Source organism: Mesoplodon mirus (genome assembly GCF_964341445.2).
Source record: "Mesoplodon mirus genome assembly, chromosome: 5".
Lineage (NCBI taxonomy): Eukaryota > Metazoa > Chordata > Mammalia > Artiodactyla > Ziphiidae > Mesoplodon > Mesoplodon mirus.
Window position 1 is genome coordinate 132609228 of NC_138980.1, and position 25843 is coordinate 132635070.

At 40.2% G+C, this 25843-nt stretch overlaps 1 protein-coding gene across 1 annotated transcript in view; it reads right to left on the minus strand.

The window, feature by feature from the left end:
* Positions 1 to 11285: 11285 nt before the first annotated feature.
* CWC27 (CWC27 spliceosome associated cyclophilin) overlaps positions 11286 to 25843 on the minus strand; it is a 233671-nt gene continuing 219113 nt past the window's right edge. The window contains exon 14 of the mRNA XM_082621632.1: positions 11286 to 16063. Within this exon, the coding sequence (XP_082477758.1) occupies positions 15901 to 16063 (163 nt within the window). The 3' untranslated portion in view covers positions 11286 to 15900. The remainder of the gene's footprint in view (positions 16064 to 25843) is intronic.

Consider the following 25843-nt stretch of genomic DNA (forward strand, 5'->3'; position numbering starts at 1 on the left):
TTAACCAGTGGGCCGAAGCAATAAAGAGCAGAGGCTCTGTGACGGGGCACCAAGCGCTCCTGCCAGGCCGCGGAGCGGAGCTGGCTGTGGCCATCTGGGCAGGGCGAGGTCCCCGGGGACAGTCTCCGGGGTACAGGACCCTGCTCTGCGCAGGAGCCTTCAGAAAGGAGCCTGTTTTATCTCTGAGCAGCGATGACGTCACCCTAGGAAAACCCGAAAGTGCCGATTAATCACGAAGTCAGGACTAATCCCTGAAAAGAACTCGGGTTGGGGTGAGACAAAAGGGTGCCCCACACGGATGGCGACGTCAGACGCCCCCGCGGAGCCGCAGGCTGGGCCGCCACGCGGCTCGGCCTCCCCAAAGCTGCCCGCGGCGGCCTGCTCAGGAGCGCATGCGCAGCAGCGCGCAGGCCGCCTGCTCTCGCCGCTGGCCGGCTACCTATTCGCTCCCGCTAGGCAGGTTCGCTCATCAGTACTGCGACCGTTCTTGACTATCACCACGGTGGTGAGACAGTGGTTTCACTGAGATCTGCCGTAGTATCAGGGCCCCAAAGGGTAAATTACATCTTGGACCGTAAGGAGAGAGACGCCGTTCTTATTTTTAAAGTACAGGGTTTTATAGCCGCCTGTTTTAATGAGTTCTGTATTATAGTTATATTATTCATGATTTTATTTTTATTAAAATTGTTTTAACGGTTTCAAACCGTTGTTGGCACGCTTTGTTAGCCGGTTGCTGGAGGATGGCAGGGCTATGGGATCCAGAGCCAGGGTGCAGGCCTATGTTCCCCACTGGCCCTTGCAAGGAGCCACAGCAGCAAAAACAGAATGGGCACCTAGCAGGATTGTGGAAGAGGGTTGCTGATCCCTGGAGAAGCCCTTTGAGGGATAATGCACCTTGGATCCCATCCGTTTTCCTTGGAGAAGCTCCTCACACTGGTCTTGCTAAAAGCTGTCTGTGTCCTCCAGGAGAAAAAGTGATCAAAGGACTGTAGGGGGTCTGAGATGTCAGGAAAGACATCTGGCAGTGAAATATGTTGTTCTTATGAATGGCTTTGTAAAATCTTCTGAAAGAAATTCTGGTGAGGTGACACACTTCTTATGAATGGCTTTGTAAAATCTTCTGAAAAGAATTCTGGTGAGGTGACACACTTTTCAGGCCGGTCAAGCAAAGGACTTGAAGCATTTTACATGGGAAGCTACTGGGCTCTGCTCAGAAGGAAACGCTAGGGAGAGTGCCCAGGAGCACATGGAGTGAGGGACGCCTCCATCTTGCCTTCCCAGCATTTCCTCTTACAGCAGATTCTTATACTAACTTGCCTTGTGGTCAGTCTTGAAGGAGCTCCCACTGGAGTCCCTGCAGCTCAGTGCCCCAGCTCCCTGATCCCGTGCTTGTTGTCTAGTTTATGAGGGAAATGTTAAACAGTGAATCACACTATGAACCACACCAGAGAGCAGGGTGTAGGCAAGTACCTGGAGCCTGGGGATGAGTGGAGAGAGAGCTGGAGTTGGGGTCCAGGTGAGAAGCACCGGTACCCTTTGAAAATACCCACAAACACAGATTGCCCTGCTGATTTGTTTTAATCATATCACAACTTGTCACAATCTATTTTCTTTCTTTCTCTTTTGCTTTTTTTTCTCTCTCCTTTCTTTCTTTCCTTCTTTCTTTTTCTCCCTTCCCTCTCTCTCTCTCTCACACAAACACACACACACACACACACACACACACACACACAACAAAGGTCTCACTAGGGTTGCTTTATGAACTTCACCAGTTCACCCAGTGCTGCATCATGTTAGATTGCCTTGGCAGGGTGAAGGGTGTTTATCTGTTTTTGATCACTGTTGGTGTCTCAGGCCTTTAAATCTTTTTCTTAGATCCGTTGTTCGACACTAGCCGCTACTGATTCTACAACCCTGGTGCTCTCTTGATTATATTTCTATGATGCCTTTTCTGCCTCTTGGGCCCAAGGGGCTGGGGATGTGGAGGAGGGTTCCTAAGCCATAATCAGCAGCTTGAGTCCCTGTGACCTGTTCAGAGCTCCTAGTAACCAGAGTCAACAACTAACTGGGTTTGGGAGATACAGCAGTGGATTTATGTAGCTCAGGAAAGATAATCCAGTTCCAAGGCATGGGAGGGACAGATAGGGATGTTTGGTGGTTGCTAAAATCAGAACTTCTCAAACTGGGGTTATCATCAGAATTACCCAGGAAACTTAAAAATAGAGGCTTCCAGGGACTGGGAGTGGGGCAGACATCTGTGGTTTTCAGAGCTCTTGGGTAATTCTGACACCAGATAAGGTAGGGCCCACTGGTTTATGGCTTGGGCTACTGTGAATCAGGGGCAGTGCTCAGCTTAGGCAACACAGCATTTCTGGGGGTGGGGTTGGTGGTCAGAAATAATGAGGTTCTGGAGATACATTTGGCCCAGTTTTCCAAAATTAGCCTTACTGTTGGGGCTGACCTTAAGACTTGGGACACAGAGCTAAAGGGATCAGGGAAGAGGACAGAAGTACCTACTTCCTGAGTGACTAGGAGGCAAAGGTTTGCAGGTCTCTAAGCCCAGGGGAAGGGCATTCGACTCAGGTCAAAGAAACACCAATCTTTTCAGGTAAACTATATGTCCAAATTACAGATGAGGAAACCAAAGCTCAGAGAGTTTAGGTGAATCACCTAAAGATTCCCAGCTAGTTGGTGGCAGAGACAGAGCTTGAACTTTTGGCTGTTTGATTCCCAGGTGTAAGTTCTTTTGATGTCATATTTCCCATTTCAGAGGCCCTTTTAGTCCCGGAAAGGAGTTGAATACAAGTCGAAGAGTTGGGGTAGTGGTGGTGAGAGAAGTTTAGGGAATGAATGATAGTCAATGCTAAAAGATGCAAAGAGCATTTATTTTAAAAATTCACATATTTGGGGTTGTTGTTTCAATTAGGTTCTTCATAGTCTGAGATTTTAGTATGTCCATGACATCTTAAAATCAACCTGAGTATTAGGTAGGGGTATAATAAACCAAATCAGTGGAACCAGAGGATGATTAGGTTCTAAATTTTATTTTAATAAATAACTATTCATACGTTTCCAGAATCATTTAAGAGGAAGCTGGTATAATTTTGTTAATATAGCCCTCACATTTTAGCAGTGTCTCTAAAGTGCTCACCAACTTGGTTTGAGAAGGAGATTGGCAGTGAGTTGGAGACCATGCCATAACATGGGCTTGAGAGTCCAGTGAGGGAAAATTAAAGAAACTGACAAAGCACCCTTTGGAGGATGATGACAGAAATCCATGTATGAAAATAATCACACCTTGGGGATCTTGGAGGGTCTGCAAGCACTACCGATTACTCACCAGTTGTAAGATCTCCCAGCATTAATCCATTTTGGCAGTGGGAAGGATGTTACCAAATGACTACATTGCCTGCTCGCTTCTTCCAAACTCCTGGCTTGAAAAGAAAAATGAGTGAATATTCACTTTGGATGATGGAACTGTTTCCTGTATAGAGTCTACCTCATGGAGGTCCTTCGGGCAAGTAAGCCAGGATTTGAAATTTTATTTTTCTGTTGACCATATTCCAACAAATTCTGAAGCATCTAAATCCTATCTTGGAAGCAGTTTCCTTAAAGTTTAACCAGACTCATGTCAGGCCAGTGACCACCAAGGTTATTTTTTTAGCCTTATATTTTAAACGTTATGGAAATGTCAAACTTGGCCCCATCATATTGGATGAGAAGGGGGAAAAAAAACTTCTTGGTTCTTGAAGGTGCCGTAACATTTTTAGATCAATGTTTACTTAACTTCCAGCACATAAGATTGTTGGAAAAAAGTGCATTTGCAGAAAAACAAAATAAAACAAAATTTTTTCCCCTGTTGGTGGGAGACATTTTACTTAGAAACAGTAAGGATAATGTGGGATAGAAGGCAAGGGGAACTGTATTCAGGTGCATGCAGGTGCTAGAAGAATTCTTTGGCCACCACAGATTTTGAAATGCCTCCTCTTCTTCAGGTGGTACTTGATGGGATTGTCATAAAAAAAAAAAAACATTATTAACTAATAAACCTCAGGAGGCACTGAGTGTCTTGGATATTTAAAGGAATGAAAGAGAGACAGAGAGAGGTAAGTGTACCATCCTAGCATATTACTAACCCTTGTCAGCAGAGAGGAGGTTTTCTTTGAAGAGAGGCACTAAACACATTTTCACATTATACCTACAGAGAGGGTTCACCCAGGAGCCAAAGGCAGGTTATGGACCACATCAGAATGTCATCCAGGAACACGATCTTCTCTCAGCTCAGCAGGTCATGAGGACCTCATTCTTAAACCTGGGACTATCATCAGCCTGTGGAGAGACACTTTGGCTACTCATACAGCTCACAGGCCTGGAAAGAGTGTCTTTGTTCTACATCTTACTGGGTGGCCATTGAATTGTAAGCCTGGTGAAGAACCATTTTCTTCAAAGTGTTGCAGACGGTTGGGGGCCAGAGGCAGAGGGCTGTCGTCCTGGACAGTGATGCTCAGAAGTCTGTTTAGTTATCATAGAGTCTGAACTTCCAGACAGATCTATTTCCTGAACAAGCCATGGGCCTCTGCAGGTGAGATGGAACATCAGATGGCCCAAGTAATAGATTACTGTCTTGTCACTAAATCTACTAGCCTGTGCCCCAAGTTTACAGGAAAACAAGTATTTGCTGTTGGAAACAGTGAGGTGGTACAGGCTACGTCATATGGAACAGGCAGCACTTTTAGCTTCAACCTGTTAAATGCCTTGGCTCCAAAGACCATTTGATCTCAGGAAGTATTGACCAGATTCCTCAGAGCTAGAGTCTAAGAACAGAGTCCACAGAAAAGAGGAGCAGGACAAGAATTGCTGGTAGGAAAGGGAGAGTCAGTATTATGAGGTGGGAAGAGATTGTTCCAAGAAGGCAGCGTTACCGGACCCTGTCTAGTCAGGCCCCAACAAGGGTCCTCCCGCCCGGTGTTGTTTGAGCCCGTAGAAGGAGACCAAGTTCGGTTCAGAAGCAAAGGAAAGCTTTCTTCTTTCATCGGAGGATGGAGAGGTGGACGCTGGGGCTCTAGAGCACAGGCTGTGGGCGGGGCTGCTTTATGGGGATCTCGTCAGCAGGGAGGGGAGGGGGCGGGGTTCTCACCACCTGCAGCAGCTGTGGCTCAGGCTCCAGATGGCAGTGCCTGGTGCAGCTTCTCCGGTCATGGCCCGCTGCCGCCATCTTGAATTGAGGTGTTGCGTGCAGTGCTTCTCCACACAGCTCACCAAACTGGGGTGTTAGCACAGCGGTTCTGCGCTGGGAACTCTAATCCGATGTGTTAGGTGAAAGGCCTCTGCATACAACCCCCTGCAGGCAAGGAAACTAGACTAAGCACAAAATAAGAGGTTAGACCTTATCACCTGGCTTCCATCTTATATTTTCCAGGGACCCCAGTGGGCTTTAGATTTGAGTTTGGCTGGAAGAATATCATGGATGATCTTCGAGAAAGCAGTTTTATAGAGTTTCTGTAGGACTCTAGAGCCTTTGGGCTGGGCTTGCGAATGGAGAGGGCTGACAGTGAAGGGGGTGAGAGAAAAGGCTGTCACGCATAGCCGTGCTGTTGAGCTTTGCACAAGGGCACCACGTCTCGGGGGATGTAATTCACATCATAAGCAATATAGGTTTGACATTTGTTATGGTGATTTTTCCTGCAGATGTGATAAGGTGTCTTGTTCAAAGAAACTCAGTATGTTATCACAGTTTTCTGACATATGGAAGTAAAGTGTCTTGAGGAATGGGTGCCTTTTTCTAATTCACACAGAGGCACCAAATGGGCCAGCAATGGCCCTGAGGAAAAAAGCACGGTACTGGAAGCCATTGTATACCATAAATGATATTAAAGCAGTAGAATCAATGAAATACTCTAAAGAGAATTTGTTTATTTCTTACTCTTATCAATACTGTGGTTGAGATGGAGGCATTGAAGGTTAGTATTTTTATGTGGAGGATAAAAGAGGATCATTGGAAATGAATCTTTCTCTTTGTTTTAACCTGTATCAGAATGCAAGGACTTTTTATGTTCTGAAAACTCCTAAGGGTTTTCTTTTGCAATCCTAGCTTGACCTAACTCCCTCCCACTAGGGCATGAGACCATTTCCCACGGTTGCTAGATGAGATTTGAAAGTGGCAGGAGAATGGAAAGTGGAAAAGAATCACTACTCAAGTCAAAACCACTTGGGTTACATGTGAAACCCTTGATTGTTTCAAAAGCATCATTCAAAGCACAATAAAAGTAAGTTTGACTTTTAATCGTCACACCTTAGGTAATGAAGGACCTCTAATAAAATTCTCCCAATTTATTCTTTTTCCTATATCCTTGGGAAAAGATTTAGGTGAGTGAGTTGAGTTTAAGGCAAATGGAGCCATAGCGCCAGAAAAAAAAAAATCTACTAATCTTTCTTGTAGTAGAGTTAGTACTGCCAAAAAAGTGGTACCTAAGCAATTATATGTAGAGAACAAACACTCTAATCTTGATGTTATGATGGGGGACATTTCACTGATTAACTTGAATAACTAGTTTGCTGTCTACTAACTTTGAAGTATTTCTTACAAAAAGATGGCTGTGGGAAGGTTATATTCAAACACACCTGGATAAATCACCCATTGTTTCAGTGAACCCAACTGTTTTTTTCTATCTGATAAATAAGTGACTCACTTAGCCTTGGAGCACTAGAAAGACTTACCAAGATCATTAATAACATTTTCCCATCATGTAAACATTTGTGTCCAGGAAGGGCTGTAGTGGGCAGTGCTGTGAATTGAGAACAGACAAGCTGTCCTATTTGTCTTCTGGGCTTCTAGGTTGACTGCATAGGTGTGCTTGACTTTATGCAGTTTCTATGAAAAATTCTGCGTATCAAAGAACACAGTGAATTTACATAGGAGCTTATTACATAAAGGAAAGATTAAGGGATGTGTAAGAAAAAAAATTTAAATCTGTTTTACCATTTTAGAGTTGCATTTCCAACGGATGCTTTTCATTCTATAGCTTTCCGCTTTAGGGCAGGATCTAAGTCTGATTTTCAGAAAACAGTCATCAGAATTAGTTGGGGGAGCTTGTTAAAAATCAAACAGAAAAACCAACAGATTCTTGGGCTCCCGCCCCAGATCAACAGACTTGTCATTTCTGAGGCCTGGGAAACTGATTTTAACAAGTTTCCTGACCCCTCCAACTCCCCCAGGGTGACATGGAACACGTTAATATATTTATGGTCTCACATTCTGTGTTGTTTCTCTGGTGGGGGGAAGGGGGGGGAGAGAGAGAGGGAAAGAGAAAGAGAGAGGGGGAGAGAGAAAGAGAGATTGATTGATCCTCAGTTTTGTTCCAAACCATGAACAAAGAGAGTAACCTCTGTTGAAGGTTCCTTCCCTCCTGAAATGAATAAGGAAGCAGTTGAAGAAACCCCGATTGTGTCTGTAAAGGGCACATAATTGGTTGTGTGGGCTGATAAGCCTGGGGCTGAAAATATTTGAAAATGCAAATTTGCAAAACGATGACTTGCATGGATATTTAGAATTTTTTTTAGTAAGTGGGAGACACTATCATAGTTCGAATCCTAGTAAATTAGAATTTGTGACTATTTATAAATAAATATAAACTTGATTCTTGTCTAATAAGATATTTGGAATTTTTAAAAAATCTGCAAAATATCCAAGCCAAGAGTTGAACATTCCAAGGTTTCATAAATTAAGGGTTTAAAAAAATATGTAAATTCTTGAATTCGGCCATTAATTGTGCCTGTTAACAGGCTTTTATAATGCTAACTAGGTAATATAGGTACTATATAATTTCTCTTAATCTCATCTCATCTAATTTGTTCATACCCCTATACATCTTAGTTTACATTATATGCTGTATAAAAGCAAATGTCATTACAATATTGTCTTTTTAGACTTTTCACTGAAGTTGTGTCTACCTGACAATCTGAATCTAGCATTCTCAATCCCTTCATGAAATTGGACTTGAAGGGAAATCAACTTAGGTTGCTAAAATGAATAGGAAACCTTTCATGAGAGTTGTGTTTGTGGTCTCCAAGTTCCCCCTGCCTGTGGGCCTGGCTCTGGACTCTGGATGGAGGTTGAGGGGAGGGGTCTCTTGGGGATTCCTTCTTGGTTTACTACTGTGGTGAGCCTGACGGCAGCTGCTTTCCCAGGCCTGGAGGCTTCCAACCTTAGGGTGATGTGCAGTTGCACTCCCTTGTCTAGCCCATCATGACTTCCTGTTCTTTTTCTGTAATGTTTTTCAGATCCGTTCCTTCCTGTTGCTTTCCCAAGCCTGATTCTGGTCCAGGCTCTAATTACCTCACACACACCTGCACTCTACTCACATCCTCTTTCCTGTCTACAACTTTTCCTCTCACCATATTTTTTTTTCACATAGTTGTTAGAATCCTCTTCCTTAAGCATCATTTCCATCACACTCCTCCTCCAGCAGCTTCCAACTGCATCAAATCCAAGCTCCAGGTCCCCTCTCATTGCCTGGACCATTATCTCCTTTATAGCTGGACTCCACTCCAGCCAAGCAAACGTCCCGACACTGTCTATACAATGCTACAACACACGGTTAATTCAGTCAACTCTGTCAGATCTTCAGTTAATCATCTGGATGTTTTGTCTACAAGATGCCAAACATCTGGATTGACTGAAGAAATCTACTATGTTGATGGAGGTTTTTTTTTTTTAAACTCAGTTGACCAGATGTTTTGGCATTATGTAGACACATCACTGTCTCCTACATTTGTCTTAATGGCTTGTCCGTATAACTTTCTCTTCACCTGGAACAGGACCTGTCTCCTCGATGCCATGTTCTCCCTTCCTTCCAAATTATGGTCAGAATTCCCTCCGCCACAAAGCAGTTCTAGATTAATTCCACTAAACCACAATCTTGGTTCCTTGTAGCACTCACTCAGTTTTTATATATATAATTCTTTTCAACTGAAATCACCATGCTGTGTTTTTATTTTGGGGTGTTAGCCTCCTTCTCTACCTACTGGATTATAAACTCTATAGGTATATTAGAGGTGTATTGTAAAACAGTCTGGTTTGTGTAGCAAGAGGCATGGTAGTCTAGTGATCAACTGAAACTCTGGATTCAGTCTTGTTTTAAATTCTAGCTGCTTTGCTTCCTGTGTGACCTGGACAAATTACTTAACTTTGCTAAGCCTCAAGTCTCCTCCTCATTTGTAAAATGGAGATAATAATAGAGCCTACCTCATAGAGTTGTTTATGAGGATTAAAAGATTAATATAGATACAGTGCTTAGAAGAGTGTCTGGCATAAAGTAAGTATCTGTTAAATGTTAGCTCCTATCATTATAAGCTTTGTAAAAGCTTGGTTTTCTTGTTTATTCCTTCTTTAGTCTGTGACAGCTAGGTAGGTAAGGCAGCTGATATTGTTCCCATGTGAGAGAGGAGAAAACTGATATTAAGAGGTTATATAGTTTTTTCTGTTAAAGCAGTTGCATGTCTGAAGCCTTATAGCCTTGCGTTCTACACATTGCATGTTGGCCCTCAGTTCTTTCTAGTCTTAGGAATTAGAATATTGCTTTCTATAAAGAGCAGGTACTCAAGGAAGCCATATAGGTGTAAATGGGTTGTCCTACAGACCAGAGGTTTTCCCAAAATGGTCTTTGGATCTGTGCCCATCTGTGACAAAGTGGCTTATGTTAAAATGAGAAAAAGACAGTGTAATAAGGTTTTCCTAAAGCTAAATTTATTCAAATGTTAGAGCTGTTTCTGAACTGAAGTTATATCCTTCCTTCATTTTTAGTGTAAAGATGTCCTAACTTTATGAAATGATGGTAATATTAAGTGATAAAATATGGAATAACACAATATACTGGATCCTGTTTTTTCACGGGGGGGATATACTGGTTTATTTATTCATTCAACAAATATTTATTAAGTGCCTACTCTTTGCTAGGCATGGTTCTAGGCACTGGATCAACAGTAAACAAAACTGACAAAAATCCTTGTTCTCATGGAGGGCATTCTATGGTGGGAGGTGAATGATAAACAATAAGTAATTAACATCTGTAAGGCTCGGTTTCCTCATCTGTAAAATCGTAACAAGGGCCCGTACCTACTTCATAGGGTTGTTTGTAAGTTAAATAAGTTAATAAGGCAGAGTGCTTAGGAGTTCATAGTGCCATTGAATATAACTAGAGAGGGAGATTGAGGGGGACTGAGAATGTGGGGTGGGGATGGGCTGCAATTTTAAAGTAGAGTGGTTACTGTAGGTCTTATGGAGAAAGGGCCATTTGAGCAAACTTGAAGGAGGTACGGGAGTCGGCCATTTGGACATCTGGTGGATGAGTATTCCAGGTAGAGGGACTGGCCAGTGCAGAGCAACTGAGATGGACCACACCTAGCTCATCTGATGAAGCACTGGACAGTTGGTGTGGCTAGTACAGTGAGTGATGGGGAGTGTAGTAAGGGAGGAGGTCAGAGATTGAGGGGAGGGTGTGGTGATTATCTAGAGCCTCAGAGGCCGTTGTGAAGATGTGGGCTTTTCCTGTGAACGAAATGGGGAGCCATTGAAGGGTTTTGAGCAGAGAAGTATAACAATGTGATTTATGTTTTAAGAGGTTTCACTTGGCTGCTGTGTTGTTAATAAATTTAGGGAAATAAGCATGAAAGCAGGGAGACTGGTTACGGTGCTTTTATAAATAGTAGTCCGTAGTCCACATGAAAGTTGATGGTCCTTTTGACCAGGGTGGTAGCAGTGGGAAGTGGTAAATAATGGTAAAATTCTGGATATATTTCAAAGGTAGAGCCAACAGATTATCGTAACAGACTGGATATAGGGTGTGAGATGAAGACTGGAATCCAAACTATTTAGCCTGAGTAACTAGAAAAGTGGCATTGCCAACAGGGAAGATGGGGAAAAGCGCAGGTGAAGCAGGTCTGGTGGAGGAAGGGCTAGGACATGTAGGTGAGTTCAGTTTCGGACATGTCAGGTTTGATGGGACATGAAATCCACATGAGGGACATTAGGAAGCTTCCCTCTGAAATGGACCTAGGTCTCACAAAATAACATGTATAACTTTTCTGAATGAATTCAAAAATCACTTGTTGAATTCTTTAGTTGCTTGGGAGATAGTACCCAATTCTTAGTCTATTCATTTACACCAATAATATAGTAAAAGTTTAGAACAGAGATAGAGTGGTCACATTCCTCTTACCCTGAATAAAATATTTCCTCAAAAATTGCAAATTAAAGAACAGTTTACTCACATCATACGAAAAAGAGGTAATTCACAAATTTTAAGTTTATTCATAACCGTTGAGAACTAGCCATAGAATATATACTACTTTAGTAATTTACTTTCTATACATGATGCCCTTCATTTCAAATACATTGTTATTAAAACACTTGAATAATAAAGCTCCAACTAGATTAGTCAAAAAATAAATGGGAAAGTCACTTAAGAGTTTTCTGCTCTCAAAATTATCCTGATTATTAAAAAGTTCTGGAACTGCAGCAATGATTATCATTTCTGGCATCATGGAATGAGAAAATAACAATTTTCTAAAAGACAAAGAACACCTTCTTTTTGACTGGTGCTCTGAAGAAAGCCTCCCGAAGATGTTTTTGCTGATCAAGTAACATGAAATAATATCATGATCTAAACTTAAAGGAATAATCCCGAGCAGATGTGGGAGAGAGACCAGATTCCTGTCTGCATTTCACTTAGAAGCCAGTCTTCCCTCCAGGTAGGATTCTCCATCCCTAACCCAAAATATCTTCCAAAAAAATATAAATGATGGATTTGTACATTATCACTTACAGAGAATAATTCAAAGAACTATAATTACATTTCCTTCCTTTTTCCCCCCTCTTTTTTTTTTTTCCTGTGAGATTTGGACTAAACTGAGGCAAAAAGATGAGCAGAGGGAAAAATAAATGTGAGCCAAGTGACTTTGGAAAACTCCCTCAACAGAGAATCTAAAGGTACAAACTAGTCATAAAAAGCATAGGGTGCAGATGTGGCTACAATTTAGAACTTCACCAAATTGTCTGAAGTAATCACATAAAAGAGAAATACTTCTGAAGGTTGTCATCTTGGAAAAAGGTTAAAAACCTTTGTGAGTTCTTTAGTGCCAGTGCAAGAGTTACTACATAAGCTTTTAGCTAGCAATGAAACAGAATGGGAAAAATAACCAGTTGTATCCTGGAGCTACCTTTGGTGGCTTGAAATCAGCCATGGTGAGAGTATTTACACCACAGAAGTCAGCAAATGATGCAAAGCAGGGCTTTTCTTGCTTTTTTTTAGGGAGCCAATTTAGCTGTACACCACTGAAAACTCTGCACAGGGATTAGCACAACCCTTAGCCCCTGTGACAAAGATGTTTGAGTATAGCTTTGTCAAGGAAGATTTGGGGGAATACATGAGTATTCTTTCTACAAGCAGGGGATGTCTAATACCCATCTTAGTAAGATTTGGTGTTTTATTTCTCTAGGAATTCAGATTTCATCGAATCCTTATTAGAAAGGATTTCTCTAAAATATGGCTCCTGTTTCACCTCTCTTCATTAAAAGCTAAAAGAAAGGAGATAAAATATATGTGAGACAGGAAAACCTCCTGGTCTCTAGTAAGCAGAAGTGGTACCCCATGATAAACTGTATAGAGTCACTGGAAAGGAGTCAAAGCCATAGAGAAACCAGACCTTTTTTTTTTTTTTTTTTTTTTTGTGAATGATGGTGTTAAAGAATGTAACCCCTCTTAACTTCTCTACACCCCGTACATACAAATTGCTTATACTGATACAACCCTCAATGGTAACTCACTTCACACATCCATTTTCTTTCTTGTTATCGCCAAGATTAAACAGCATGTTGGGGCAATATTCTGCATTTATCTAACCTTTTCCATTCAGGCCACAGTGATACAACAGAACAGGTTTATGTACCTCACACGTCAGATCCTATCAAGAGACTTGGTAGTGACAGTTTGATAAGGACACCATAGCTTATTGAACTTGTTCTAAAAACAACAGCAGCAAACCACTCATCTCCTCACACTTTTTAATGACCTTTTTCTATGGTGTCCCCATTTTTAGATGCAGCAGATGCATTACTGACTGCGTGGCCACAGAGCATACAGAGAGCTGAGGGCATGTGATAATGTGTGTTTTGATATTATACCATTAAAAATTCTAGAGCGATCTGCATTTCTTCAATTACCTATTGAGAAAGGAGAGGTCTAGAGTTAATTTTAACTTTCACCTCGCTGACAGCTTCAACCAAAGTGAAAAAATGGCTTGTCAGAAAATGAGAAAAAAAAATTGCCAGGAGTTGCTTTTCTCTCTGTTCTCCACAATGCCCAGCATCACCATAGATAACAAAGGAGATGGCTACCGGACTTTACGGTCTCAGGATAACATCCCTAGGGCAAGTACATAGAGAAAAATAAATCCAAATAAATATAAAATTAGAATGAACTATACAGGCTAATTTTCTTATGTTTTCTCTTTTTTTTGGTCTTGGAACTCATTTTATTTCATTTTTGCAATTCACATGGCCCAAAAACGTTCCTGTGACATTTCCAAAGATTTTACTATAAGCACATTTACTACTATATATGACAGATAATTTAACCATGTTCTTCAGCTTTTAAAAAATTGTTATTGCTATTATTCAGTTAAATTCAAAATGAGTCTTATTATCATGGTGAAATTCTGGTAAGATTCTAATCTCTGTAGAATTTCAGATCTTTCTGCTCCTTGAAATTTAAAGCAGGATGAGGAGCATTCAGTCAACCTGTTTTAATTTTGTCATTCAGTTATCTTTTTAAACCTATAAATACTAGTCTTCTGGCTGTGCCCTAGAGGCCTGTGGTTCCCTCTGTTTTAGGGATAAAACCACACTGTTTTAGGTGGACACAGTCTTGGAGGAATGGTAGAGAAACCTACGGGGTACTTCAATACAAATAGATCCAGTGGTAATAATACTTTTCATAATAAACAACAGAGACTTTGTGAGTGTAGAAAACAACATTTTGCTTTGTGAACATCTGTAATACAATTGATATTACGGCAGTGAGGGAAAGATAGAGCACATTTCCAAACACTGGCTTATTTTTTGGTGGCTTAGCACCTGTTCCCCAGAACACCTTTATCATATCCCTCTCTTCCTCTTTGGAACTTTCTCCTACTTCTGAAGCAAAAAAGAAAGGGGGTGTCCTGTCTTCTCACCTCAGGTTCTAGATATGATCATAAAGAACAAATTATGAAATGTTTCTGGCATACCAAAATGTAAAGAGAATAGTATAATGAGGCTTGACTACCCAACATGTGTCTTAAGAAATAAACCATTACAAGCACAAATGAAGCCCCCTGTGGATTCCTTCTGCCTCCTCAGAGGTAACCACTAGTTTTTATGTTTTTATACTTTTGCTACATGTATACATCCATAAACAATATATAATGGTGAGTTGTGTGTTTTAAATTTTTATATAGGAGGTTGCCTATTCCTCACATTATTTTTAAGATAAACTAGTACACACAACTCTGGCTTATTAATCTTCACTGCTTACAAAATATTCCATAGCATGGATGTATAATAACTTATTTATCCACTCTTTGGTTGATGCTTCAACGTATATTTAGTACAGGTCCCCTTGAGCAATGTGTGAGAACTTCTTTAGGCAACAGACCTAGGATTAGAAATTTTGGATCACTGGATATGAACATTTTTAACTTCACTAGATATTGCCAGTCTCCAAAGATTGGATCACCAGCAGTGAAGCCAGCGGTCTGTTTAACAAGCCCTCTATGATCAAAGTTTCAGATTCATTAGTCTGGATGGGGATAATGGTGGTGGGTAGTATGGCAGGAATTTGAATTTCTAACGTGGCCGTAAGTGATGCTGCTGCTGCTCTAGTGTAGTGTCTGGGGCTACGTTGTGAGAGCAAGCGCTATAAAGAAAGCCTATTGCTTCCACTTCAAAAGAGAGAGCTGATGAGACACTACCTGAAAAGACGTGGCTGGTGAGGTTTTACTAGGTAACGGGAAGTTAACCTGTGGTATAATCTTGGCATTCAGATTCTAGAAAACACTGACTAAATAGTACAGATAATATATAGTAAATAACCAGCAGGACTGATTGTCATAAAAGGCTAAATTCTTAATGAGTTCTATTGCCAGGATGGGACCTCTGCATGTGCTCCTGCCGTTGCTGTGCTGAGAAGGGCAGAGGAGTGAGCAGGTAGCCTGGGGTCAGGCCAGGGTGTGCAATAAGCTTGGCTGACATTACTTAGTGTGTTATTGTCTTGACTGCATCAATTAAACCCAGGCATTGGCCCAGACGCAGGCGTGAACATTCACTTAGGGGTTCCTTAAGATTTAAGGCTATTGAGTCTTACTGATTTGGCTATTTTTAGATATTTGTATGCAAAACAAAACCATCAATCTTTATATTACATAATTTAAAAATCGTATTTCAAAGTTAGTGCTGTGGTAACAGAATGCCAAAGAGGTTTCCCTTAAATATTCTTTCTGTAAAGATGTCTTATAAAAAATCTTGAAAACGAAGCCTTCACATATTTTAGGGTAAAAAGATACAAACAGATTTGTACATTCTGCAAATGGTTAACATGTAAACTAGAAGGAAAGTGATTTTATTTCAAATTTAGCAATATAAAAGCTCAATTAGGGGAAAAAAAACCACGTACCAGTAACCAAAAGCATTTGCTTACATCATTCCACAATTTACATAACAAGATAATTGTTTTTCAAAACCAGACAACAAGTTCAAAAATGCTTCTTTTCACACCCTTAAGTGACGCTGTTGGGAACAATGGCTGTTTTAAGGCCATTTATTGCAGGCACATTTCCAGCTAGTTCTGGTTTATCATTACTCTCATTTTATCTTCTTTCTTTTTTCTCTCTCATCAGCTTTTTGCTTTCTTCCCTTCTTCTTTTATTCACTGGATTCCGAGGATCATAGATTTCAAACGTGTCTGAATCTTGCATGCTTGCATCTTTCACTTTTCTGCTTTTATCCTCAAACTGAAGTACATGCGACATCCTAAAGTGGGAGAGAGATGGTTCACTGATTTTTGCATGAGAACTGAAAGTAGAAATTCTACACTACACTTGTCTTGGCATGATGAACCAAAAGGGTACAAAACACGAAGATGGGTTTATTGTTTACTGGTGCTTATACCACATGGAAGCCAACTTCTCAGAAAACACGTAAATTTGAAAAACATGTCTGGAGTTTGTTTTGTTGGTTTGTATTTCTAGTAGTGAGTCTCTTTGCTTCAGACTTCACTCGAGGTTCCTTTCCTGATGGGAAGTTAAAAGAGTTCTACCCAGAAGTCTTCCTTCAACTAAACTCAGAGAACATTCTTCCAGCTTCCTTTAAAGAGCACACTCAGCCAGGTTGCAGAGCAAAACTCCCGACATTAAACCAGCCCTATCTGGTTTTGTTTTGTTTTCGGTAGTTAAATGGGTCAAGTAGGGAATGTGTTCAGAAAATTCCTGTTCAGATGGTGTTATGAATCCCTTTTCTGGGGAATTGCTGAGTTTAAAAAAATTTTTGTACAAAAAGAAACTGAGCTTTTGGCACGGCTCCATGGATGAATTTCCTCCTCCTACTGTTGATTACAGCAAATCTAACCACCCTGCTTTCCTACTTTATCAAATGCTTACTGGTCTTAAGGTCTCAACATGTGCTTGAATCCTAAGTGGTTGTAAGCTGGCTATGCTTAGCAGCAGAGAAATATGTAAGTGATTAGCTCTGCCCCCCATTAGGAGGTGCCGGGAATAAATAGGGAGGTCCCAAAACCAGATTCTAGGGCAGGTGAATGAATTTGGAAAGAGGAAAGTTCAGTTTTTATATATAAACAAAACTACTAAGGCTTTCCCCACTAAATATTTAAGCAATTTAAAAAATAGGCACACCCAACACTTTAATCACAGCAAATGGGGGTAAACCGCCTGAAGGGTTAACACTCCCCACATGTCAGTTGTAACTTGCAGGTGAAACCCATATATTACAGTGATTTCTGTTTCCCTATATGAGCAGAGATTGGGCAATAGGTACTAGCAGAGATTCCCCTATCCTTTCTCCCTGCAGTACCACAAATGCGGAGGGAAGTTTACTTTTGTTAAAAATTCCCATGGATATACTTAGATTTTGAAGAATCCTAAAACGATTTTGTGAGGGAAATGAAATGTTACAATATTAATGATACTACAATTGCAAAGAGTTCGGTAGGGTTGACTGTTCACCAGGTTGACAAGTTTTATCTTATCACCTCTTCCTTCCCAGAAAAGCTTATTAGAATGCAATGAGTATGAGTGACATTATTATGTGGATGAACTAGAGTCTACTTTTATTTACTGAGGTAAAGCACATTTGCATTTCTATACTTTATTATTAATAATATATTATTTGCATCAGATTTCATAACATGCAATATCACACATGAGAACTGCTGACTTTTTATATTTCCATGGACTTGACCTTGGAAACAACCTCATTTAGAAAGTGCAGCATAGGATTATTGCTTATTTAGATGGAGTACTCAGAGTCTGATTTTCTTGTGCTTTCAATTTTCTACACTGCTTGAGTATTAGCGTCTGAGAATAAAACAATCCCCAACTCCTAGCAAAAGGGTAATTATTCTCCAGCCATGGTAGCAAGTGACCACTATAACCAGACTGAATCAATCAAACAGGATTTAATCAATTAATGGTGACTTGCCTAGGCCCAAATGATCAGTGATAACTCACTTCAGTAAATACACCTCTGAAAGCCAAATAATCAGTGACAGCCTCATGCTTTTGAAAGTTGGCCAATCAGTGGCAGACCCACACCAGTGACATGCTTCTGAAAGCCAGCCAATCACCAGCAGCCTCTCCTGAATAATGGTGCTTCTGAGGCTGATATTAACTCCTAAACAATCCCTGACCCCAAAACTCTACATAAGGTTTGCAACCTGCTTTGCTCAGAGAGACTGTGTCTAAAAGCAAGCTCTTTCTTAGTTAAGTAATAAATTGAGCTTTTTTTTTTTTCAGGTATTGAGAGGTGGTCTTTTTCTTTGATACTCCTTACAATCTACGCAGCATTCCCTAGAGTGAGCTCTTCAGAAATTGTAAGTGTGTTAACCACTGATGGGGACTAAGTTTAGAAGTGTGGCAGGACTGTCCTGTTAAAGGTCCTTATCACACGTCATGGGGAGCCCAGACTCCTACACTGTATTTCGGTAAGTGCACAGCAGCTTTCCAAATGATTTGTGCTGATGCCTAACCCCAAACTAGAAAATAGCTGGAATCATATTCCCTTTAAAACAATTTTATTCAGTACTCCTATACTGATATAAAAATACAAAAACCACTATATTAGTTAACTTATTAATACTTTTCCATATACACATTCTTCTATTTTAAAAATTATCCCTTTCTCTGCCCCAAAAGACAGACGGGTCTTTTGTTATAATCATTTCTGGTAGGGACTGTCCGTGTTTCAAAAATGACTTTACCAGAATTTGTCAAATAAAACCATAAAAAGGCAACTTCCTCCTTTCTATGCCATGAGAGGATCTTATAACTACTAGATTTAGTTGGCTTTGGTATAAGAAATGAAATGTAGACATGTGAACAATAGCACAAAGTCCACAAGAAGAAACAGATTTTCCTACAAATCTGAAAAAACAGAAAGCTGTAAAGTAGCTGTCTTTTTCAACTGTTTGTTTCATACACCACTGCACTAAACAAGTCCAACATTTTGATTAATAACAAACCTAAACCCAGAGGAAAGAAGGGGCTATCAGCTTACAAATTACTTCAGCTTTAATATCATAATGCTTAGCATGGCTGGTTACTCAGCATAATATTTAATCTTTAATTGAAACAAAAACATAATCAAAATGCTTCACCCATTTATCTTTCAACATGCTTCGGTCACTTCATTTTAAAAAGCAAAACAAAACAGTTATTATGATTTTCAGCATAATAAACTCCTGACCCGTGTGCCTCCATAAATCACAGACTGCATGAATTGAAAGCATGCCCACATTTTACAGTCTCCTGTGAGAATACACATGCAGACTTATTATACAGACAATTCAAGTACATAAGGTCTGGTAGTTTACAACCTTGTATGTACCAATAACTCAATACTATCCACTCTGTGACTGGTCATAGAATTGGCCCAAAAAGAGCAGTGAAGCTTTTGGAATCACACACTGATCATTGACATATGAAAAGTTTAGAACTTGTTCATTTGAAGGCAAAGACAAAAGTTTAGTTCTGATTAATAACAACTTTTTATAAGATCAGATTCTCAAGTAAGAACATTGACTTTAGTGGTTATAGAAATATGGAGGCTTACCATTTTCATAGAGGCTGTGTATGACCAGGCCACTCAAGATGGCGGTTCTCTTGCTCTCTATACATCCCCTGCTCAACCAGTCCCTGCTTCACCTACTCACATGACTGATCTTCCCTCTTAATCACAGAGCCTTAATGGTAACTGCCTACATGTTTGCCCCGTCCCAGGTGGTTATCATTCTAATGCTTAGACCAGAACCACTCCACCAAGCTAGGTTATCAAAGGGAAACATCTGCCCCATTGACGATTGTTAACCTGAGGGGCTGAGAAGAACATGCTCCTCTGCTGGTTTCCCTGGTAACTGATGAGCCAACCTGACATCAATTCCCCCTATAAATGGTAACCTCCTTCTCCCCTGCAGTAGCTAAGATTGCTGCTGCATCCTGCCTGCCGTCTGCCTTATAGGTGGGGTGTCGCTCCAGGACATTTTACTTCTGACTTGTAAGATTCCCTATCCAGTACACCTTGGATGTCTCTTTCGCTGTTTCCAGGCTCTTTCTTTGGTCTCACGGTTGGGCAACTACAAGGCTTGCAGACCTGAGGGGTACAGCCCCAAAACAAGTAAGTTTATTCTTTTTCTTTTTTGTATGAGACTGTGTGGAATTATAAACAAGAGTAAACAAGAGAGTCTTCGAAAAGGACCTGGACCTTGACTAATTTGACATCCATTTTTAAAAACTCTCATTCAATTGTAAGATAGATTAAGATATGACAGCAGTTAATATTAATTGGGAAAGCAAGAGAGGTATAATTCTCAGACATACAGTAAGTAGTGCAATATAGAATCCCAATATTAATAAGTCATTTCAGACTGAAATGCATCTAAATTATTTATGCTTATGTAATATAAACAGCTATCTTTCTCATCAGAAATTCTATAAAACACTCTTTCCCATTCCCATGTCTCCCTAATATAGGAACTTACCACTCTACCCTTAGATTGTTGTAGGTGTCTTAACTGTTTTATGTCTGTACTGTTTCTCCTCCTTCTAACCTCCAAAGGTTCGAAAATAATCTTTCTTATACATTTCCTTTTAGCATCCCTTTCACCAGAAACTATCGGCTATTGAATTCCACTGAAATAGCTGAGCCCGACCCTTAAAACCCTCAAATGACTGGATCTTCCTATCTCACCAACTTAATTTTGTTTCTCTCATCAACTCTCACCATTTTTAAATTGCCTGTTCACTTAGTTGTGAACATCAGTTATTTGAGACAGTTTGAGTCTTGTTCACAGCTGAGTTCTCAGTCCTCAGAATGGTGATTGGTGCTGGGAATCAAAGCCTTTAAACCCTCTGTATTGGCCAGGACCTCTGGCTAGAACTAGCTGGTTTGCTAACCTAACAGTTAACCTTCTTTTGTGGGCAGGGACTGTCTTTTATTTCTATGATAAACTTTTAAAATGTCTAACAGGTTCTGCAGAAAGTCTGGAGCTCTTCACAGGTCCACTTTTTCATGACCTTTCATAGCTCAGCACACACTGATTGCTGCTTTTCCACTGCTCTCAGATCAGTGATGGCTAGTTTTTATTTCCTGTAGACTGTGGTGGGAGCATGCCTTATGTTCCTTCCCATTTCCTATGGTACCTAATGTAGAACTAGATAGGATTTCTTCTAAGGCAATATTTCTCAAAGTCTAATCCCAGAGCCCAGCAACAAACGCAGGCTGCACATTACAATCACTTGGGTAGTTTTTAAAACTATCAACACCAGGCCTCCACCTCTAGAGGTACTGATTTAATTGTCCCAGGATGGGGCTCTAGCATCAGTAACCTAAAGTTTTTTTCCTGGTGACCTAAAAATACAGCCAAAGTTAGGACCACAGCATTAAAGTTTAAGAGTCTTTAGGCTTTCAGATTGAGTTCATTAGCCATTTGTTCGGGCCCCTTCAGAGATGAACAGCTGGTTCCTAATGACAAACTACTCACATACTTAAAGAAGCTTAAATGGCTTCTGAGCCTATTTTAACTGAATAATCTCAAGTGTATTATCCATTTCTTAAATATAGTCTGAGGAAAAGGCAAGGAACTACACTGAATTATTCATTCAACAAATATTGGAGCCTTTTTATGTGTGAGACCCAGTGTCAGACAACAGGGAAATAAAGCCAAATAGGACCCAGGCCCTGCTCTCCTAAAGTGAACAATCTGTTAGGGGAGATGAACACACAGGCACCAGAACAAATGTACATTTTGGAACTGCCTGCAAAATGTGAGGGCACAATAAGAAGAGCATCCTCTGACATAGCAGTCTATGAAGAGCTTTCACATGTCTGGTATTGTCTTCACAATAACTATATGGGGTAGGTGGGAAGTATGTTATTCACCTCCATTTCACAGGCAACCTGAGAGATTCATGGTCAAGAAACTTGTAGCTGGTAACTAGTTGACCAGGTACTTGACTGAATGTCTTCAGAGGTAACAAACTTTCATCTTGTGAAGATGTATTTAACTTCAGGAATAAATCAAAAGTTAATTCAGTGCTAAGTCTAGTGAATAGGATAAAAAAAATCAGATCGGGCAGTGCTTATTTTGGAATACAGCATTTTAGAAAGGCAACTATAAAGAGACAAGAATGATAATCTGTGTGGCTCCCAGGCTGGCCTATAATGCAATTAGAAAAGAGGTTCCAAAAATGTCTTGAGCCATGTGGGAGCCTCTTTGGGAAAAGACACCTCTCTATTAGGTGAACATTTGCTTTAAAAAAAAGGCAATTAATTTTCACTGTAAATTTTTATCCCTTTATTGCCTTTAATCATTGCTCTCTGGGATTAGTCCCAGTCTCTCCCTATACATCCTAAAATGAGGATGCTAGGTAGGGACACACCATTCAGCTGGAGGTCCAAGAGAAGCAGAGCCAAAGAGGCTATTTGATCTTATTTGATACACTCTAAGGGTGGATGTCTGGCAGTCTCTTCGCAGGCATCGAATTACTAAGGACTGCCTTTAGGATTGATGATGAAATCCAGGTATTTTCTGTTACATATATATTTTTCAAAAATTCAGATTTAGCCATGAAAACTGTCCTGTTTTAAATCCTTCAGTGGTTCCCTATTGTCTAAACAATGAAACCCAAATTTCTTACGTAGCCTCTATGACTTGGCTTTTGTTCCTCTCTCTAAGCTCCTATGTCATCTTCACATCTTATGCTCTAGACATCCTGAATTACTTGCAGTTTCTTGTATAGAACGTGCTCTCTCCTGCCTCCTTGCTGCCTCTGTATGGTGATATACTTCTCTCCCTGCTTCAGTTGAGGTGTCATCCCCTCTGGAAACCAGTCCCTGAATCCTCTCCTGGCCTGTCCTCTTTTTCCAGGTGGGTTAAAGTCCTCTTCTGTACATGTCTTAGTTTAGCCTCCCTCACTAGACTGCAGATGGCTCTGTTTTATTGGCCTTTGTAACAGCACCAGTCACCAAGCCTTAACAAGAAGAATGCCCTCAATAAATGCTGAATGAACACATGTTTCTGGGTAGCCAGTGACCTCTAAAAACCTGGTTTTGTTCACCTTTCTCCTTGAGTATCAATAGATAATTCCAAATTATTTAGCAATTTCAGTTGACCCTTGAACAACGTGGGTTTGAAATGCGCAGGTCCACTTACATGCGGAGTTTTTCAGCAGTAAACACTATAACACTATATGATCTGTGGTTGGTTGACTGTGCAGATGTGGAACTGCTTCTGTGGAGGAACCAGGTACATGGAGGGCCAACTATAAATTATAAGTGGATTTTCAACTGCACAGAGGGTGGGTGCCTTAAACCTCCATGTTGTTCAGATGTCAACTGGATGTTTATAAGCCTTTCAGTTTTCCAGATAAGTAACTCTTCTTTCAGACTCTACAATACTAGAGAAAAGGCTAATAGTCTAAGACCTAAAACAACATATTTCCACCACCATTAAGTTTATGCTATAAAACTCCAACAGATCTTTCTCAAATGGGCCAGTTAAACTGCTTAGTGATTGGTATTTGTCTTCTGTACTCAGCCTTAGAGGTATAAGGTAGGGAAAAAAATGCATATATTGTCCTCAGACAGCCTTCCTCTAATTGGGTTGAAAGGCCCTGCCTTTCTTTGTGAAACTTTGTCACCTACATAATTTGTCTTTAGTATAGTGTGTTGACAGCTTCTCATTTCTCTGTTCAGTTAGAATTCTTAGGAAACCCAACTAAATATCCCCTGATTATTACTTAAGTTATTGTTCTTAAGGGACTATGGATAGAAACTTAAATGATCTAGTTTATAAGTTTTCTTTTTTCTTTTTTTCTTTTGGTGGGAGAGGGCTTGAAAGGAGACTTGTATTTGAAAAGCAAAAACAGACTTTTTTTAAAAGAAATTTCAGTGAGACAAAATAATTTCTAAGTTTAACCCACATCTGATCCTTTGAAAACACCACACCCTGCTCTGTGTCAGAGATGGGCCACAGCATACTGCTGTCCGTGTCACTTCTCTGGAATGCCCTAGGACCTCCTTCCCACTGGTTCATGTCCCCTGAGCTTCCAAAGCCCAATTTAACTGCCATTTCCTCCTAAAAGTCTGACTGCCTTGGGCCTCAGGACCTACTTTTGCCTTTGAATTTCTCTAATGCCTTTTATGGAAGCTTTTGCGGATTGAAGTCAGAAGACCTGGGTTTGAGTTAAAATTCAGTCATTCAGTGTTTCTGTAGGAAAGTCACATTGCTCTTCAGGTCTCTGTTTCCTTATCTGTGAAGAGGGTATGGTAATAAGCACCATATTTACATAGTTAGAACGAGGTTCAAATATCACGCCTACAATTTTGGTCCAAACACTTACCATTTTAACTTATTTTGTATTTTGTGTGTATGGGTGTTAATATAAAGTGAGCTGGTATATACTTATCATTTTTATACTATTCTATTAAACTTCATACCCTTTTTCAAAGTGTTTTCATGTACATTATCATACAAAACTTATTTGATCTCACTTAACTGTAAGTTTATATGTGTATTTATAATATGTCCTGTCTACACTATGCCCTAAGCCATTGAAAGGGCAGAAGCTATTTATAGATTGAAAGAATTATAGAAATCTTATTTTTACAACTTTCATAGCATGATTAACATACATTCACTGTCTGTATGTTTTTTCTTTGTGCAAAGTAAAGCAATCCTTAAGGGCAAAAAGAAAAAACAAACAAAAAAATTACCTGTAACTCCATAGCTTATCAATAACTACTGTAAACATACAGGCACATCGCTTCCTAAACTTTGTTCTATGCATGTCTAAATGTGTATATATACTTATAGTAAGTCCCCTACATATGAACCTTCAAGTTGCAAACTTTCAAAGATGCGAACGTGCATTCGCCTGTCCAATCATGTAAGTTAGTTCACGTGTCTGGCGTACATTGTCACGTGTGTGCATCCTCTACAAGTGGTTGTGCTTTTGTGTACTTTACTGTACAGTACTGTATAGAGTACAGTAGTACGGTATCTTTATTTCAAGCCCAGGATGTCTGGAAGCAAGTGTAAAAGCAGCTGTGATGTAGCTGGTATGGCTAAGAAGCGCCAAGCAATAACGATGGAAATAAAAGTGAAAATAATTGAGAAAGTGAAGCGAGGCAAAAAGATGGTAGACGTCACTCGTTCTTATAATGAGGAGCTTACTAATGAAGACCTGATGGAATTGGAGGCCCAGAGAGAGGACTAAGAGAGACAAGAGGAAGAAGAAGTAACTGAAGAACCGAAGAGATTCATGACACAGGAAATGGCAAGGGGATTTTCTTTCTTTGAGGAGGCACTGTTAGTTTTTGAGGCACAGGACCCGCGTGTAGAACAGTACACGAAGGTTGCAGCAGCCGTTCAAAATGCAATCCAGTGCTACCGTGTCATCTATGATGAGGAAAAACACAACTACTACCCAGACATCACTGGATCAGTTTTTCAAGAGGGTAGATAGGATTGAATCCAGCAAGGAACCAGAACCTGTGCCGTCAACGTCAGGAGTGAGTGAAATTGCAGCTTGCCCTCATCTCCTATTGCTGATGATCCTTCAGCTCTACCACCTCCCACCTCCTCTCCCTCCTCCAGTCAGTAACTCTTCTTGCCTGTTCACTCGATGCCAGCCCCTGTATGCCAGCTGTTGTACTGTACTACTGTACTTCACAAGGTACTGTACTGTAAGATTAAAAATGTTGTCTTTATTTTTTGTGTTTCTTTTTTATGTATTATTTGTGCAAAAAGTATTACAAACCTATTACAGTACAGCACTATATAGCCGATTGTGTTAGTTGGGTACCTAGGCTAACTTTGTTGGACTTATGAACAAATTGGATTTACGAATGTGCTCTCAGAACTTGTTGGTATGTAGGGGAACTTACTATATATTTGAATGGGTCATAATGCATATATTTTACAATTTGCTTTTCATACCGAACTACACCACAAACATCTTTTTAATAACTATACTTTTACATCATTGTATTCATTGCCTAATATTTGGTCCTACAGATAAT